Source organism: Tachysurus fulvidraco, chromosome 2 (genome assembly GCF_022655615.1).
Source record: "Tachysurus fulvidraco isolate hzauxx_2018 chromosome 2, HZAU_PFXX_2.0, whole genome shotgun sequence".
Taxonomy (NCBI): domain Eukaryota; kingdom Metazoa; phylum Chordata; class Actinopteri; order Siluriformes; family Bagridae; genus Tachysurus; species Tachysurus fulvidraco.
This window is the reverse complement of record NC_062519.1, coordinates 15,614,875-15,631,737: the sequence shown is the minus strand read 5'-3', so window position 1 is coordinate 15,631,737 and position 16,863 is coordinate 15,614,875. Positions and strand designations below refer to the sequence as shown.

At 36.6% G+C, this 16,863-nt stretch overlaps 3 protein-coding genes across 3 annotated transcripts in view; 1 reads left to right on the top strand and 2 right to left on the bottom strand.

Annotated features, from left to right (window-relative positions):
• The first annotated feature begins 160 nt into the window (after nucleotides 1-160).
• mustn1b (musculoskeletal, embryonic nuclear protein 1b) lies at nucleotides 161-1,467 on the top strand. Its single transcript, XM_027176436.2, has 3 exons — nucleotides 161-319; nucleotides 417-540; nucleotides 1,082-1,467. The coding sequence occupies exons 1-3, from the start codon at nucleotides 311-313 to the stop codon at nucleotides 1,186-1,188; spliced, it is 240 nt and encodes a 79-aa protein (XP_027032237.1). The 5' UTR covers nucleotides 161-310; the 3' UTR covers nucleotides 1,189-1,467.
• Nucleotides 1,468-3,305: 1,838 nt separating this feature from the next.
• Nucleotides 3,306-10,741, bottom strand: itih3a.1 (inter-alpha-trypsin inhibitor heavy chain 3a, tandem duplicate 1). Its single transcript, XM_027176478.2, has 22 exons — nucleotides 10,575-10,741; nucleotides 10,283-10,312; nucleotides 10,076-10,099; nucleotides 9,633-9,787; nucleotides 9,125-9,229; nucleotides 8,590-8,752; nucleotides 8,391-8,501; nucleotides 8,104-8,232; nucleotides 7,885-8,001; nucleotides 7,635-7,803; nucleotides 7,190-7,315; nucleotides 6,730-6,911; nucleotides 5,834-6,019; nucleotides 5,580-5,719; nucleotides 5,186-5,346; nucleotides 4,798-4,821; nucleotides 4,649-4,699; nucleotides 4,435-4,548; nucleotides 4,158-4,359; nucleotides 3,888-4,060; nucleotides 3,599-3,710; nucleotides 3,306-3,504 (listed from the first exon to the last, which is right to left on the bottom strand). The coding sequence occupies exons 1-22, from the start codon at nucleotides 10,677-10,679 to the stop codon at nucleotides 3,366-3,368; spliced, it is 2,718 nt and encodes a 905-aa protein (XP_027032279.2). The 5' UTR covers nucleotides 10,680-10,741; the 3' UTR covers nucleotides 3,306-3,365.
• Nucleotides 10,742-11,210: 469 nt separating this feature from the next.
• The window catches only part of LOC113661829 (inter-alpha-trypsin inhibitor heavy chain H3-like), an 8,104-nt gene continuing 2,451 nt past the window's right edge, over nucleotides 11,211-16,863 (bottom strand). The window contains exons 7-21 of the mRNA XM_027176298.2: nucleotides 16,368-16,496; nucleotides 16,167-16,283; nucleotides 15,868-16,036; nucleotides 15,642-15,767; nucleotides 14,725-14,906; nucleotides 14,453-14,638; nucleotides 14,215-14,354; nucleotides 13,878-14,038; nucleotides 13,603-13,629; nucleotides 13,422-13,514; nucleotides 13,213-13,341; nucleotides 12,902-13,103; nucleotides 12,612-12,784; nucleotides 11,713-11,824; nucleotides 11,211-11,555 (exon numbers count right to left, since the gene is read on the bottom strand). Coding sequence (XP_027032099.1) covers nucleotides 11,393-11,555; nucleotides 11,713-11,824; nucleotides 12,612-12,784; nucleotides 12,902-13,103; nucleotides 13,213-13,341; nucleotides 13,422-13,514; nucleotides 13,603-13,629; nucleotides 13,878-14,038; nucleotides 14,215-14,354; nucleotides 14,453-14,638; nucleotides 14,725-14,906; nucleotides 15,642-15,767; nucleotides 15,868-16,036; nucleotides 16,167-16,283; nucleotides 16,368-16,496 — 2,109 coding nt within the window. The 3' untranslated portion in view covers nucleotides 11,211-11,392. The remainder of the gene's footprint in view (nucleotides 11,556-11,712; nucleotides 11,825-12,611; nucleotides 12,785-12,901; nucleotides 13,104-13,212; nucleotides 13,342-13,421; nucleotides 13,515-13,602; nucleotides 13,630-13,877; nucleotides 14,039-14,214; nucleotides 14,355-14,452; nucleotides 14,639-14,724; nucleotides 14,907-15,641; nucleotides 15,768-15,867; nucleotides 16,037-16,166; nucleotides 16,284-16,367; nucleotides 16,497-16,863) is intronic.

The window sequence follows — 16,863 nt, the reverse complement described above, 5'->3', positions numbered from 1 at the left end:
TGTTGTTAAAATGGATATTATATATCACATGAATGAGCATCATAGAAAAATGTGTCATAAAGGACCTATAAAGCATTATAATGGTTCAGGTTTCAGTGGAGTTGAGGAAGCTATGTTCGTCCGGCTGTTCGTGGCCATCACGGTCAATGAGAAGGCTCATTCACTTCACGTCCCTGACGTCATACCTAATAATACCCTGTGATAACAGAAAGACAGAGATAGCACTAAGGAGAGGATATAAAGGGACACACAAGAGTGCGACAAGTAAACAGCCAGCTTGCTGCTAATCAGGATCGAACGGTTCCACGACATGTCTCAGGTACGGTCTCCTGTCGAGAAATACGCTAACGAAACTTGTTCATTGTTACATGAGAATCAAATCGGATTTGTTTAACGGTCTCGATTTGCTTCCTCAGCCAGGAGAGGTGAAGAAGAAGAAGCGTCCACCTGTGAAGGAGGAGGACCTGAAAGGGGCCCGAAGTAAGCTGGGCCTAAAGGGTGAGGCGAAGAGTAAAACCTACGAAGTCATGGTGGAGTGTGGTGAGAATTTACACATTACTTATTATTTCTGTTGCTTTCAGGTTGAGTTAAAGGTCAATATTTTATGCTTGAACGTTTCTAGTAATATCTCACAGTATTTGTAGTGTAAATATTATGCTGCACTAATATGATCGGTCAAGCTCTGTTCCACGAGTCTGAATGGGACATTTCACAATTTGTACCACTTCACTTGTCTGTTTGATATTGAATATATGAATATCAATAATAATTTAAAACAGTTATGTGTTGGATGACACCAAACGTCAGCTTCTCTGAGAACTATTTCATGGTATCATAACCTGCAAAGATTTTACCCGCTCATTGGTTGTTGAATATGGTGAAAATGGTAAGTCTGGGCAAATTGCTGGGGCAGAAAATGAATAAAACGCAAAATGTGGTGTCTTGGATTTGCCCCAGGCCACATCACACCACAACTCTGGTGATTATTTCCCTATAACTGCACATCCCTACTGTATAACATTACAAGCATTGTAATAGAATAAGGTTCAAAAGTATTATGGGATGTTATCTCTGATTTCAGAACGTATGGGCAAGACGGCTCCGTCCGTGTTTAGTGGATTGCGTACAGGAACAGAGACGGCACTAGACAAACCCAAAGCTCCATCAGGAAGCGTCTTCGGCAAGTGATGAGATCAAAGAAACGATCTGCATTAAAGGGAACCACGGCTGGAAGTCCACTGTGGGCCAGAACTTTAAGAACCATTTGCAATAAAAAAGGCTGGTTTATAGTTATTGATTGACTTAACTGGAATTTGAAATTACAGAAATCTTATTTCTAAATGTTGAATGACTTTTTGTATCATTTGTATGTTTTCTAGACAAATACAAAGGTGTTTGCTTCATTCTTTTGTTCTCATTTGAAGTCTAAATATTTTATACATTAAAAAAATTGCAATGAAAATGTTCCTTCCTTTTCCTCCTGGTTATTTTAGTATTTATTTTCACGCAAAAAAAAGTCTAAGTGTAAGATTTATTCAGCATGTAATTTAATAATTGACTAATTGAAATTAAATGTAATTAAATTAATTAAAGATAAAGGTCTTATTTAAATAAATTATATATTTACTCACTGTTAATAGGATATGAATATGTGATATTTTACCATTGTCATCGTGTTGCAGTCCGTGGTTCTTGGTTCTTGAATGTAGACTAAGTCAAATGGTAAATGCCAAAATAAAATAAAAAAAAAATAAAAAAAAAAGGTGCTTCGTTGCAGGGTGCCCCATTGGCCTGGTGGAAGTGTGCGTGTCTCTGGAGTCCGTGGTTCCTGGTTCAAACCCAGAATTTCAAAACTTTTTAATTACATATCATGTTAAGTAACTAAGTAGTAAAAAGTGTAACTTACTAACTTAAATGAAAAAAAAAAAGATCAATATAAAAGTATAATGTAAGAAAAAATATATAGGTTATATATATAGGTTATATATATATAAAATATATAGGTTAAAAATATATATACTAATAGTATAATAAAATAAAGTTTAAGCAATATATGATTGATAGATAGATCCCAGAGTAGCATAACCCCCTGCTCCACCTCTCCCAGAGCCCCAGGTGGGACATACTGGCTTTCACTCCTCTTTCTCACTTTGCCAGATTTAGTGTCCCACTTGTTTCCAGCACCTTCAGCTCCCCAGAGGGGTCTCAATCCTGTGTACTCACAGGGAAAGCAGCCCAGACCTCACCTCTAGCCCACTGAGCCACCAGTGCTTTCTGTCTACACAGCTTTTTTTAGGGGTTTATCTTTTACTTAACAACACCTACACACAACCAGACATGTTTTCATAAAAAAGTACATCACCTCCAAGCCTTGAACCAGGACTGCCAGACTCTCACACATACACACACTGCCACACTAACCCCATGAGCCACCAGTGCCTTCCATGTAGTGAAGATATTTGGGGGGGTTTAATTTACATTACCTATGCTTAACAAAATATAGACATACAACACAGCCCTCATATATGACAGCACAGATCTCACCTCTACCCCTGAGCCACCAGGGCTTTCTGACTACTGGCCTTTTTTCTATGTGGCTTATCTTTTGCTTCACACGAAAACCTACACCTCAAACCAGGACTGTCAGATACACACTTATACGCACACTTAGTCCACTAGTGCCTTTGGGCTTCTAGCCACATTTTTTATTTTTTAAGGGTGTTATCATTTACATAACATTTACACAATGCACTTGTAAGAAACATGCACTTATAAGAAAACCCAACACCTTAAGCAAGGCTTGAACCAGGATTGTCACATAAACAGGACACCACGTTGCTAACCCACTGAACCACCAGGGCCTTGAAAGTACTTGTACTTTTTAATGATTTAATTATTGTTTCTTTATGTCCCACCAGGGGGAATGCAAGTTTTCTCTTTACATAATTGCAACACAAAGCTGAAAAAGAAAACATCGAACTTAATACAAGCTTCAAATTATGCCTGTCAGATGCATGCTTACCAGCTCAGAGACACCAGCCAAGACAAAACGCAGCTGCAATGAACCAAAGGTTGTTGGGACTTTTGTCAGAGCAGAACAACTCAAGTAATGTGTCGTGGATTTGTGGGAAATCTCTTTGTGGGATTTGTGGGAAACCTTTCACTGTTGAAGATGTTTTACATTGGGTGACTGTTTCCTGAACACTATGGCTGCATTAGCCGCTTTCTGTCAGCACATGTAACTCAGTGGGTCAGCGAGAATGTGTGTGGTGTAGCTCCAAGTGAAAGACACAAGCAGTCTGTTGTATAGTTGCCAGAGATCTTTAATATGAAGGTAGCATTGAGCAGAAAATTTTAATATTTTCTCAGATTGTCTTAAAGAGACCAGAGACAATGTAGTCTTCAATTTCTCCATCGATCAGCCCTGTGCCATTTTTATGAACGAACCAACATGGCACATTTTCTCCTTTTTTCAAATCCTTTCTGAAGTCCTTCTGCCAGCCTCTGGAGTCACATAGAACACAATTAATATTCACCCATTCAATGTTCAGGCCTTGCTTGTACAAAACAATTACTTTAACTCTTTTCATGTTAATACCTGGTCACTGTGAGATTGTGGCCCTTCACAAACATGGTGGCATCTGGTTTGTCTGGATCTTTCCCTTTAAACATATCACTAACTTCAAATGTTATACCATGGAAAAACTGTCCTGTAAGAAAAATAAAACAATGACAACAGATGTTTTGATGATGAGTTTTGATGACAGTTCCAGTGGCGTCCTTACAAAATAAAATACTTCATATATCCTAATTATAAATTATAGCATAACCAGAATTTTATCAGTTTTAGCACAATTTGAAATCGCATGTCTTTGGTTGGAAGTTACCAAGTAGCCCATGGACTCTTTGTGAAAAAAGATGGCTGTCCAGAGTGTAAAAGCCCAAGAAATCCTGGTGGTAGGGGTGTTTCTTCCATACTTTGTGTAGAACAATGACAAATTTCACAGAGTTCCTCAAGGTCACTGTAAGACTGCGGTCTTTTGCTACATGCAGATCCATACTGAGGAGAAAATTTGATTATTTTTCTTCTAGAACTGGGACTTAACTGTAGCTATGCAACAGCTTAGACATGGAATGGATGTGTCTGTCTTACTCACTTGGAGCCTTTGATGGAAATATTGTCAGACCAGAAGAGTTTTGACTGTTTGCCCTTTTCAGACACCAAGATGTCCTGTGTAGTCACCACTAATCTGATGCCAAACTTAGCATGAACGATTCCAAAGCTCCCAAAGTAGGTGTTCATCGTGTTCTCGGGGTCTATCTTCTTGTCGCCGATGGTTTGACCATTTACAATGATACCTTTAAGAAAAAAGTTACTTTTGGGAATCTTAGAAAAGATTTTTGAGAATCTTGGAAAACCACATTTTCACTTACCTATCAGTGGATCTTTGATCAGGTTAAAGATGGTGCCTGGTTTGTCATTGATGTTGAAGCAGAGTGCATCATTTTGGTCTGCAAACTCAATGATGAAGTGTGGATCTGAATCAACTGTTATGTAAATTAAACAAACAGAATTTTTTAAAATTTGGTTACCTTATTCTTGGGTGTTAGGATACGCAATATCAGGCTTAATTAATAAAACATTTACCCCAATTTGTAACTGATGAAGTATAAGTCCTCTGAAGCGTAACACCGGCAGCTAGAAGAAAGAAAATTAGAGGCTTTCTATTTTTCCATTTCGAATGACACTCAATCACACTGAGAGTAAGAAATACTTAATATTTTAAAGTAGCTTACCTTGTGGAACATGCCGGCGCTGATCTGTAAATCAACATATGATATGTCAAATGTATTAAATGTTTCAGTTAATCAAACATGCATGTATTACCTAAGCACTGATCAATGTGTGGTAGCAGATGAGTGGTCAAGAATCAGATGGAGAGGAGGTTTGTCCTTTCAAAGTTTGTTTCCAGAGTGAGAGACAGAACTGACAGTCATAACAGCTTACATAACAGTGTGAGAGTAAAAAGTGTTGATGGAATTGATTGAGATGGTGGTTTATTTAGTTTATTCTGTTCTGTTCTTGAATTTTGACAATAAGAAAACTCAACACCTTAAGAGATAAAAAGACAAAGACAAAAAAAAGACAATAAAAACTTTAGAACAACATGTATTTATACTTTACCTTCTGTCAGCTTGTCAGCAATAAACGTGTCCTCTGGATTTTCCTCAGTTTCAGGCTTGGTGACCACCATGGATGTGAGTGGGGTGACAAAGTTGTATTTCAGAGAGAGCTCTAGTGCATCTTCCGTGGCTTTTATCTTCTCCTCAGGAGAACCCTTTTCTCTGTCGGGAAATGCTTTCTATTAGGTTTTGGTTGGGGCTCTTGTATATTAGACTACACATAAATGCATATTCAAATAACTATACAACTACTTTTTCTAGCTGTCAGTCAATACTATTGCTATTTGTTATGCTTCTTGATCTAGACATTCTAGCCAAATGCATTGTCTAAACATCTAGATGATCCTTGTTGTTCACATCCAAAAAAAAAAAAATCACACGAATGTCACACTAACATCTTGTCCAAAAGATTCTGGATGGTCAGATATGCCCAGAGATGCTCTGTGAAATCTCCAAAGATGTACTCCTGGTCAGGGAAGATGGTCTTCCAGTCTTGAGCAGTGGCGTTTCCTACAAATACCAAGTCCTTTTCTACCTAAACAGAAAGAGAAACAAAGATCAGATGAAGCTCAACTTTGCAACAAATTTGTAAAGAGTGAGTTTCTATTTCCGACACTGTTATATGGTGAAGCCTTTTGCCATCTCTCACCGACTGAGCAGTCACTTCGAATGGCAAGTCGTTCATCATGTTGTCATTCAGTCGACCTGCCACAACGATCTCAGACCCGTTAAACAGCTGCTTAAATTTGCTGCCGGTCAGTGAGTTTACCGAGTTTTCTGGATATTGGAAATTGACGTCTGATAGGAGAACGTTTGCGATCTCGTCGTAGAAACCCTGTCAAACAAAAGACGTTTTATTAAAAACATTTATAATCCATTATGTAAACTCTACTGATGAAATATCTCTGTAAAGTCAATATTTAAAGAATAAAATGTAATAAAATAAAATGTTGACACAGTAAAGCAATTTGCCAACACTAACATTTTTAAAATGATCGAGTGCCATGTTTTATCCATTTATAGTTTAGTCCACTTATTATTTCCTGTTATCACTTATGTTACGGTGTTGTTCCTTCACCAGACCTTCTTCTTCTCTTACTTAAACATAATAGTATTGTCATGTGAGGGAGGGGGGGCACAGTGGCTCAGGGTTAGCACGTTTGCCTCACACCTCCAGGGTTTGGGGTTCGATACCCGCCTCCGCCTTGTGTGTGTGGAGTTTGCATGTTCTCCCCGTGCCTCGGGGGTTTGCTCTGGGTACTCCGGTTTCCTCCCCCGGTCCAAAGACATGCATGGTAGGTTGATTGGCAACTCTGGAAAAATTGTCCATAGTGTGTGATTGCGTGAGTGAATGAGAGTGTGTTTGCGCCCTGCAATGGGTTGGCACTCCGTTGGAGGTGTATCCTGCCTTGATGCCCAATGACGCCTGAGATAGGCACAGGCTCCCCGTGACCCGAGTAGTTCGGATAAGCGGTAGTGAGTGAGTGAATGTAAGTGAGAACTTTGCATTTGATTGTTATAATTCATGTAGAGTAGAGTTCACACCTGCAGCTGAACCACAGCATCTGATCCCTCGTAGATTCTCCGAGCCAGACCGTTGTTCTGCTTGGCCATAACATCCAGGAAAGTATAGCTTACATCATAGCCAAAGCCCAAGCAAAAGAGAGTCATCTCTCCACCAATAGCATTCTTTACATTATTTTGAATGGATTGTATATTACTTTCACCTAAAATAAATAAATAAATAAATAAATAAATAAATAAATAAATAAATGAATGAATGAATGAATGAATTAATGAATGAATGATATATACTGGAATTTCAACAGTTTATCAAATCTTATTAATTTGGTGAATATAAAACATTCAATGAAATTTAATTTCAAATAATAAACCTTAGATCTAATTTCCCTAGATCTATCTCTTGCCAACTCATTTTTAATTAAATGCTTTCAAGTCACACAATATAACAAAAAATGTCACTACTACCTAACACATACTGTACCTTCATTTGGGTTTCCATCAGTCAGTAGGATGATCATGGACGCACTGTTTTCTGGGACAGTTTTTTTGTTCATGGCGTCCTTCAGCATTTTCACAGCAAACAAAACAGCGTCATTGATATTTGTTACTAAAAAATAATAAATATATATATATATAGTGTTATTCATCAAATTGAACGGATAAATATTTTAATTTAATTAAAGTTATAAACTATTTTAAAAAAATGATTCTGTGGATGTATCACAACATGAAATGTGAATATAAATGAATAAAAAGTATACTTTTTATTATTAAAGTATTAAATTCTTTTTTTTATTTTTAGTATTAAAGTATTCTTTTAGTAAATAAACAACAGAATAACTACAAATTGAAAATAAACTTGGCATATAAAAGTCTCAAAGGAAAGAAAACAAAACCCAGAAATCAGAAGTTCTGGCAATATTTACATCCAGATGCGGTGATGGTTTCAACAAAAGCTTCTGCATTTTTTAGATTTTCCTTTGTGGCTGTAGTTAGTGACGGTTTCCATGCTTTAACATCACCCGAAAATGTTACGAAGCCGAAGTGGTCTTCTTCATGTAACTCATTGAGAATTGTCTTCAGTCCCTCATGAGTCTGACCAAAGGGGAACAAGGCAAATAATAAAATAATGTCAGAGCCGCTCAATTCGATGCGCTACATTTTCTCTTAGGTTACCTGGTGCATTTTTGTTCCAGACATGGAGCCACTTCTGTCGATCACAAAAACAACATTTTTTGGCAATTTTGGAAAATCAGCTGGGGCAAAGAAGTGTACGAAATACCCGTTCACTATCTGAAACATAGGGCATGAGCGATATTACTGGAGGAATTATTATTACAGAGAAATGCTGATATTCAGAACCTCAGAGAAGTTACTGCTTATATAAATCCGAACCTGAATATTTCCAAACATATCTTCACGATTGACATCATAGTTAATGAAGAAATCTCCATCTATCAGTGTGCCATCACAGTCTGGACATTTCCTTTGCTGATCCAGAGTTGGAGAAAAGGACACATGGGCCTGGAAATTAGGACAAAGAGAAAATCAGTCTGGAGCCACAATACAAGGAAACTATGGTCTCCGAACTCAGTTAATGAAGCTCTGTCCTTTCACATGCTTCTGTTTGTTTGGCTTTGTGGTTTTAGATTATTAGCAAAAGTAAATACTGCATTACTCACTCTTTTGTCAGTGACTGTTTTCTCCACCAGGGGAAGTAGCTCATTGGTAATGAATGTACCGTGGGCATTCAGAAATGTAATGCCCTGAGGCTCGAAGACATCAGCAACAATCTATGGGTGAGTTAAAAAAAAAGTAATTGTCTTTATATGTGTGAGGAAGATTTAAAAAAGAGAGCTCTTAGATAGGAATGAACTCCACCTCAAAGTTCTGGACCAGCTGTTTGGGTTTGACTCGGATCATTAGCTCATATTTGCCAAGCCGACGCTGAAGGAGCTCCTCGAACGTAAGTGTGAATGTGATGTTGCTGTTGGCTGCGATGTTCACAGAGACAGAGAATTTCTCCATCTTTCTGCCTGAAGCTCTGGGGGAAAACATAACAGAATAGAGACAGTATAACATTAGTGAAAGGTCATTTATTCTATACAGATTTTTCACTGATGCTCACTACTCAGTTCAGTTTGTGTTTTTTCTCCTACTAAAACAAAACCCACCAGTCCTTCTTATTCTTGACGTTCGAGATGCACAGTGGATTGGACATGTTATAAATGCATTAAGTTCATTTGTCTCTGGATACTCTTTTTCCCCCACCTCTTAAAAACATGTACATAGCCCCAGAGCCTCCTCAAGCCCATACTATTATTATTATTATTATTATTATTATTATTATTATTATTATTATTATTAGTAGTAGTAGTAGTAGTAGTAGTAGTAGTAGTAGTAGTATTATACTCACTTGACAAGACCGGCAGTCTTTCCAGATGACACAGCTGCCTCATACTGCTTCTTGGCCTTTTCTTTCTCCTTAACCACTCCTACATATGTGTTTCCATTAATCTCCCTGAAATGTAAATATTGCAGTATTATATTACAAAACAATAACATGGTAAATAAGCATAACATGAATTTATCTGCAAAATAAGAACAATGACATTCTATAAAGCTTTCAAGTGACGGCTTAAGACGGTTGAAGGTTCAGGAAACACTTCAACTAGCACTTCTTTTCCTATCTTTTGCATTAAAAAAACACAACCTTTGACACGTTTTCATTGTAACTTTGAACAAATGTTTTAAACTCATGGTATCTTAAGTATGTAACCTAGTGAGCCAGCATTATTGTATCCAATGTTAGAGATTTAAGCACTTATGTGCATCGCTCTGGATAAGGGCGTCTGCTGTAAATGCTGTAATGCTGTAAATGTAAATGTAAATGTAAATGTAAATAAAACCAGCCCACGACTGACATGCTGAAGTTGGTGATGAAGGCCGTCTTGGGTAACTCCACATCGAAGAAGACTTCCTGTGAAACGTTGGCTTTGTTCAGAGCCATGGACGTCATGACTGTGTGGGCGAACCGAGACGTCACCATGCAGTTGATCTTCACATTCTGTAATTCTATCTGAGAAAGAGAGAGAGCAAATAAAATAAAAGTACTTAATACACTTTTCAGAATTTAAATTCTCAACTTAACATGTTATTTAAAATAAGTGCCAAGAAGTCTGTATGTTGAAAGAGATAGCTGAGGTATATTCCGTAGTTTCTATTAACCACCTAGTTAACAATTAAATTAGCACATGGATTATTTATTTATTTATTTATTTATTTATTTATTTATTTATTTATTTATTTATTTATTTATTTCAAGCCACAATCGATGACAGTAGTTTAAAACCTCTCTTATTCTTACCTCAGAAACACTCACACTTCGTTTCTGTTAGAAGACAATCGGGGGGGAAAGAATTCGTATGAAAACAATAATCCCAATCTTAATCTACATTAGTCTTGTAAAAAGAAATGAATGCATCGTACCAGTGATGTGCATAATAAATGGTTTCAAAATAGGTTTATTCACTACATTTCTATTATTGCATTTAATTACAAAGAAGCACAATACCTTTATGACTTTGGGATTGTAAGCACTTTCCTGCAGAAACAGACAGTCAGTGTGTTGTCATTATAATATCTCTAGCTCATGAACTACACAACACAGTAGGGTCTAAAAGATAATATTATTAGCAATTATATTAACTAATATATATAAATATAGCAAATGTTAGCAAATATATTAACTAATAGATTTTTACTCTCGTTTCAGACTTTTAGACCGTTAGAACGGTACTGTATATACTAATGACATATACATTCCAATTTCACCATAACTTTTGAAACCTTTTTCATTCCCAGACCTGTTGCTCATCGTCTCTTGAGATCACTAAGGCTCCATCAGATCCAGATGGTAAACATAAGTAAACCGAGATGCAGATCAGTAGCACGGTCCACGCAGTAGACATGATGCATTGAGTTCTCAGTCCTTTGTTGTTCAGCAGAAGGCAGAACGTTTACCTTTATTTTAGTGTTCATCATAGACCATTGGAAGTTCACTAACCTGGCATTGATTTTCTCATCAAATTCTTGTTTAATTTGGCAGACAAAGTTGCACTATGTACTGTATAAGTACATGGTGTATTAAGTGGATTAGCACACATCACCCACTTCTGCGTTTATGAGGGAGCTGTATGTGGAAATTTTTATTTTAAGTATTTAATTATTTAAAAAAATGAAAGATTTTTCAGCCATCACTGAATTTGTTGTTTGGTTCTCTCCATTTTGTGAATACAAAATTTGTTTTTTCTTCTCTGTGTAGGTGTATTTTATAAAATTATAAAATAATAATAATAATAATAATAATAATAATAATAATAATAATAATAATAATATATATATATATATATATATATATATATATATATATATATATATATATATATATATATAAAATCAGACACACAAAAACTCTGAATTAATCTGGAACGTAACCAGAAAAGTTTAATTGGAAACAAATGTGTACAAAGTCAATAACAAAGTCCTCTCAGTGTTTGTTAGACAAAAAAAGTTATACAGGTTCATGGTCAGATGATTTTCATTTTCCAAAACAAAGTAAAAGTAAAATAAATTCGTACTTTCATGTGTTTTAAGATATAAAATATGTCTACAGTCCATTATTTTACTTTTTTTCTCCTTTTCCCTCTGAGACAGTTGCAAAGATGCCAGAGACGATATAGTCTCCGAGGACTCCGTCGATCAACCCTGTGCCGTTGTCATGAAAAAACCAACATGGCACATTTTCTCCATTTTTGGGATCTTTTCTGAAGTCCTTCTGCCAGCCCCTGGAGTTGCACAGCACACAATTATATCATTAAATTCAACTCACTTAGATAAATCTCCTTACCTGTGCATTTCGAAGCATTTGCCTATTCATTAAAGAAGATACACAGCATATAATGGGATATGTTACTTTAATAGTGTCTTTTGTTTACTATTTACCTGGTCACTGTGAGATTGCGGCCCTTCACAAACATGGTGGCATCTGGTTTTTCTGGATCCTTCCCTTGAAATGTATTACTAACCTCATATGTTACACCGTGAAAAAATTGTCCTGTAAGAAGGCAACAATGAATATAAGACACCTTTAAAGAATAGATAATAGATAAATAGATAATAGATGAATAGGTAAGTATAGTAATCCTACCAGCTATAAAAAATCTATAAACCCCCAAGATCTCACAAGTGAAAAAAGATCGTCATGGAATAACTTTTTTTTAACAAATAGTTGAATAAGAAATGAATATAATTTGCTGTTGCATTACTTTTTGCTTTAATCAGTGGGTTGCAGTGCAACAGTGAAATGCTATCATAATCCAATCACAGCCACACTAATTTGTAATAAATGAAGGAGAGGCAGACGTGTTGCCAACCAAGTAAATGAACAGCTTGGCAGCATCAATGGTCAAGATGACGGGTGGGTGGGGCTTCTTCTTTTTTTTTTAATATTTCATATTTTATTGATTGTTTTTTTGAGGGTTTCAGAACTTGTAATAAAGTATAATATCAATTTTACTGTAAACAATCTGTACATCAATGTGACTATAATCGTCGGCAGTATTCAAAGCCAATATCTCCGAAAGGTACATTTAATGGTGCGTCTGTGAGAAGGCATGACCATGGCCAAGATGCATATTCATCATGGTTAAGTAGTTATTAAACAACCATCATTTTCTCCTTCCTACTGTTAAACACCTCCTACAAAGAGTCTTTACTTGAGGTCTTGTTGTTATCAAGCTCAAAACAAAAGTCTCCTTTTCTAAATTCTTTATTTCTACAATCACTCTTCGTGTCATTTAGTTGAAGGCCTGGCTTAAAAATAATGTTTTTGTTGCAATTACCAAGTAGTCCATGGACACTTTGTGATAGATGGTGGCTGTCCAGGTTGTAGAATCCCAGGTAGTCTTGGTGGTAAGGATGGAACTTCCACACTTTATGCAACATGATAATAAACTTCAGCGAGTCTGTCAGAGTCACTGTAAGATTGTGATCCTTGTATACATTAAGGTCTATGCTGAAGAGGAAAAAAGATAAAGCTATGAGGGCTTTAAACCCCAGAGTCATTTTTTTCTGATAATGTAACACAGGAATGAATGAAATACTTTCTTGTATCTGTGGATATTTCACTCACTTTATACCCTTGACGTGAGATGTTTGTAACCAACTTAGATGTTCTTGTTTGTCATGCTCAGACACGGTGATCATTTCGGTCGTCACCATTATTTTGATCTTGAAATTCTCGTGAACAATCCCAAATTGACCAAAGTACGTGTGTTGTTTGCTCCCAGGCTCCACCTTCTTGTCTCCAATGGTTTTCCCATTTACCATCAATCCTGTGGATTTATAATTAAAAGAAATACAAATTAAGTGAAATCAGTGAAAAATCTGAATGTCCAGTCATCACTTTTTGGCAAATTTTTAAGACTTATTAGTAAAGCAGACCTGAGACTGGATCTTTCACCAGGTTGAAGATGGTGCCTGGTTTATCATCAGCATTGAAGCACAGAGCATCCTTCTGTTCTGGCATCTCAATGATGAAGTGTGGATCTCCATCAACAGCCACATCATATGCTTCAACATTTTGATTACTTTTTGGTCATTAAACAAAATCATAAATATCGTACATATCCTAAATATCCTAAATATCTTACCCCTTAGACCCATCATGATAGGTCCATGCACAGCACTGGGTAAAATTGCACTTCCTAAGGATAGATGTGATCTATATCCCATACCGGCAGAGACTAGAAGTAGAAATATTGTTTTGTAGTGCTTCTGAGGATTGTTAAACACTTGACCAAATTAACTGTAATTATCTTTTAAGAAAATTACCTTGTAGTGCAATGTCTCTCCGTTCGTCTGTGAATGAAAAGCAGACACATGCTGTCAGTACTTAGCTGTTGCGCTGTGACACACTCGTATGGATTCTTGGATTTGTGTAATCAACACTGTATGTGCATCAGTTGTGTATTTAAATGTGAAAACATGATTACAGTTTTACATCTGGTGAGTTTTAAATGGATACAAAATAAATATACAAATAAAAAGAGCACTATTTTTTAATTTCAGTTTTAGGGTTCTATTTTAAAGAGGCATTTCATTTGTACCTTCAGTCAGTTTGTCTGCAATTAGCATATCTTTTGACGTATCGTTAGCGTCCGGTTTAGTGACCACCATGGATGCGAGTTGCGTGACAAAATTGTACTTTAGCGAGAGGTCCAGTGCTTCATCAGTGACATTCTCACATTCTGTGAGTATACAGGTGTCTCTATCAGAGCAGAAAGTTTAATTTGTAGCAGCTTTGTAGAAAATTATAAATTCAGGATAGAAATTCACAAGTTTATAATTTAACTTTATCCTTAATGAGAAGACCAGAGGTGAAAATGGGAAGGAAAACTTCCCGAGATAACATTAGGAAAATAAAAGACCCAAAATCACACGTACTGTTTATTCAAGAGCTGTTGGATGGTCAAATATGCCCAGAGACGCTCAATGAAGTCCCCAAAGATGTACTCTTGCTCTGGGAACATCACCGCCCATTCCTCAGCATCGGCCTTGCCCTTGACCTCAAAAGGCTTATCCAGCTAAATTCAAACAAAAAAATCAATCAATGCAGTTACAGTACGTTCTATAATTATCGCACATGCATTTCTTTTCCATTTTTTATTTCGGATTCTCTCACCATTTGGGCTGACACCTCAAAGTTTAATGTGTTCGTTTCAGAGTTGTTTAGTCTTCCAGCGACTATAATCTCGGAGCCACTAAAGTATTGCCTGAAACGGTTGGTTGTCAAGGAATTCTCCATGCTCTCTGGATAATGAAGATTCACTTCTAAGAGCAGTGGAATTGCCACCTCTTCATAGAAACCCTTTGGAATGAAAGGTCAGAGTTCTGGCTTTGACTGGTTTTTAAATAAACTGACATTGTCACACACAACAAATAACACAAAGCAACCTGCAATTGCAGCACAGCATCTGAGGCTTCGTAGATTCGCCGAGCGAAACCATTGTTCTGGTGGGCCATCGTGTCCAGAAAGCCATAGTGTAGATCATAACCAAATCCCAAACAGAAGAGGCTAATATTTCCTCCTGTAGCATTATGGACATTTTGTTGGATTACAGTTGGATCTGTCTCACCTGCATGGAAGAAAAACATTAATACAGAGGTAAGATTTCATTTGCACGTACTGTAGTGTGTGTACTATTTTGAAAAACAAGGGTTTAGGTGGTGTTGCAGAACCTAAAACTGAGCAGGCCAAATATGGTCATAGTGAAGCCAATGATATGTGTTTTGTGGGCCAAGAATGATGTAACCAAAACAAAGACTTTTAATTTTAGATTAACATCTTGGTCCATATCTTACAACAGGCATGGTCTTATCAGGCTGCTATGTTCTAGCAGGGAGATTTGGATGACATCACTGCCGTCATGTCATCATAGCGGTATGTGGGACAGATCGAAATGGGAAGCATTTCCTTTTCTTCACTCATACACAACATGGGAAGTGACTTGTTTCACTGTACGTATAATTCCGGTAATTTAGGTCGCAAATGCTTCTCAAACAACCAGATATGTGTTTAAATATGCTAATCTGTGTGAAGCAAATGCTGCGCTGTTGAATTCTTAAATCTGATCGGTTGGAATTTTACTTTAGCAACAACTCAGCTAATCCTAAAATGGTTCTCTATCAAGAACAAATGCTCTAGATAATCTAAGAGAAAATCTGAAATGGTTGGTGGGGTAAAGTTTCCTTTAAAAAATAAAAGGGCTGGCTGTGGTTTGTTGAAAAATAATCAAATTTAATAATTTAACAATCAAGTCATGATGCTCCTTCATTGATTAATAAACACTAATCCTCTGGACCAGACATACCAATAGTTGGCTCTCCATCAGTCAGGAGGATGATCATGGAGGGTATGTTGTCTGGCAGGAAGTTGTTTCTCTTGGTTTCAGTCAGCATGTTACTGGCTTGTAGCAAAGCTCCATTTATATCGGTCACTTAAAAATGTAAACATACATAATATCTGAGTCTAGGGTTTTAGTATAAAACAAAATGAGCTAAAAATTTTAGGGACCATCATCATACTTTAACACTTACTGCCGTTTGCTGTTATTTTTCTGACGTATTTCTTCGCTTCTTGTATATTTTCTTTTGTAGCTTTGATCAATGATGGTCTCCATGATTCAATCTCATCATCAAATATGACCAGGCCAAAATGGTCTTCCTCATAGAGGTCATCTAGAATGGTCAAAAGCGCCTCTCGAGTCTATAAGCAAAAACGACAACAACAACAGGTCTGTCCATTGTTCAAAAATAATAAGGCAACAATAACAAATGCTAACAATCCTGCATCTTTGTTGAGTTCTACATCCAAACGCTATCTGTTTTCAGCGTACTTGCTTCATTTTTCTTCCCGACATGGAACCACTCCTGTCGATCACAAACACTACGTTCTTTGGCAATTGTTGTAAGTCACCAGGGGCAAAAAAGTGCACAAAGTATCCATTCACGATCTGAAACCCGAAACAGAGCCAGAAAATGAGTACAACATAGTATTCATACTGAAATATTTTCTTAAAAGTGACTGAGAGTTGAACCTGAATATCACCCAGTTCCTGTTCACGCTTGACATCGTATGTGATGATGAAATCGCCATCTATCAGTGTACCGTCACAGTCTGAGCATTTCCTCTGCTGGTCCAGAGTTGGAGAGAAGGATACAGTGGCCTGGAAAAGAGAATCACGTGAGAGGATATTTCCTTTGAAAAAAGTAAAGTCTGTGCCTTGGACAAAATTGTCATCCCAAATACAGTTAAATTCACTAGAAGATTTTAGAAGCCAATAGATTTTAGTTAATTTACAGGGAAATATATGGTCTAGTATAGTTTGTGACTATCCAGTACGGCCATCTGCTGTCTTCACTTCTGTCATCATTTGGAGATTTTTTTTTTGTTAAAGCATTGTATACAATTCCCTGACTCTACAAAAAATAAAATATCATATCACAATTTTTTTGAGAAATTATATGCATCATAATACATAATGTATATAGCATATAATAATTTCTATGAAATTTCCAGATAAAAAAAAAAAA

Bases quoted from the DNA above. Each gene is read 5' to 3' on its own strand.
- itih3a.1 (XM_027176478.2), bottom strand. From the start codon at position 10,679: ATGTCTACTGCGTGGACCGTGCTACTGATCTGCATCTCGGTTTACTTA. The intron at 8,502-8,589 runs GTGGAGTTCATT...ACTCACCCATAG, and splicing joins AGCTGGTCCAGAACTTTGAG to ATTGTTGCTGATGTCTTCGA. The intron at 4,549-4,648 runs GTAAATGTTTTA...TTTACATAACAG, and splicing joins TTCATCAGTTACAAATTGGG to TTGATTCAGATCCACACTTC.
- mustn1b (XM_027176436.2), top strand. The intron at 541-1,081 runs GTGAGAATTTAC...CTCTGATTTCAG, and splicing joins CGAAGTCATGGTGGAGTGTG to AACGTATGGGCAAGACGGCT.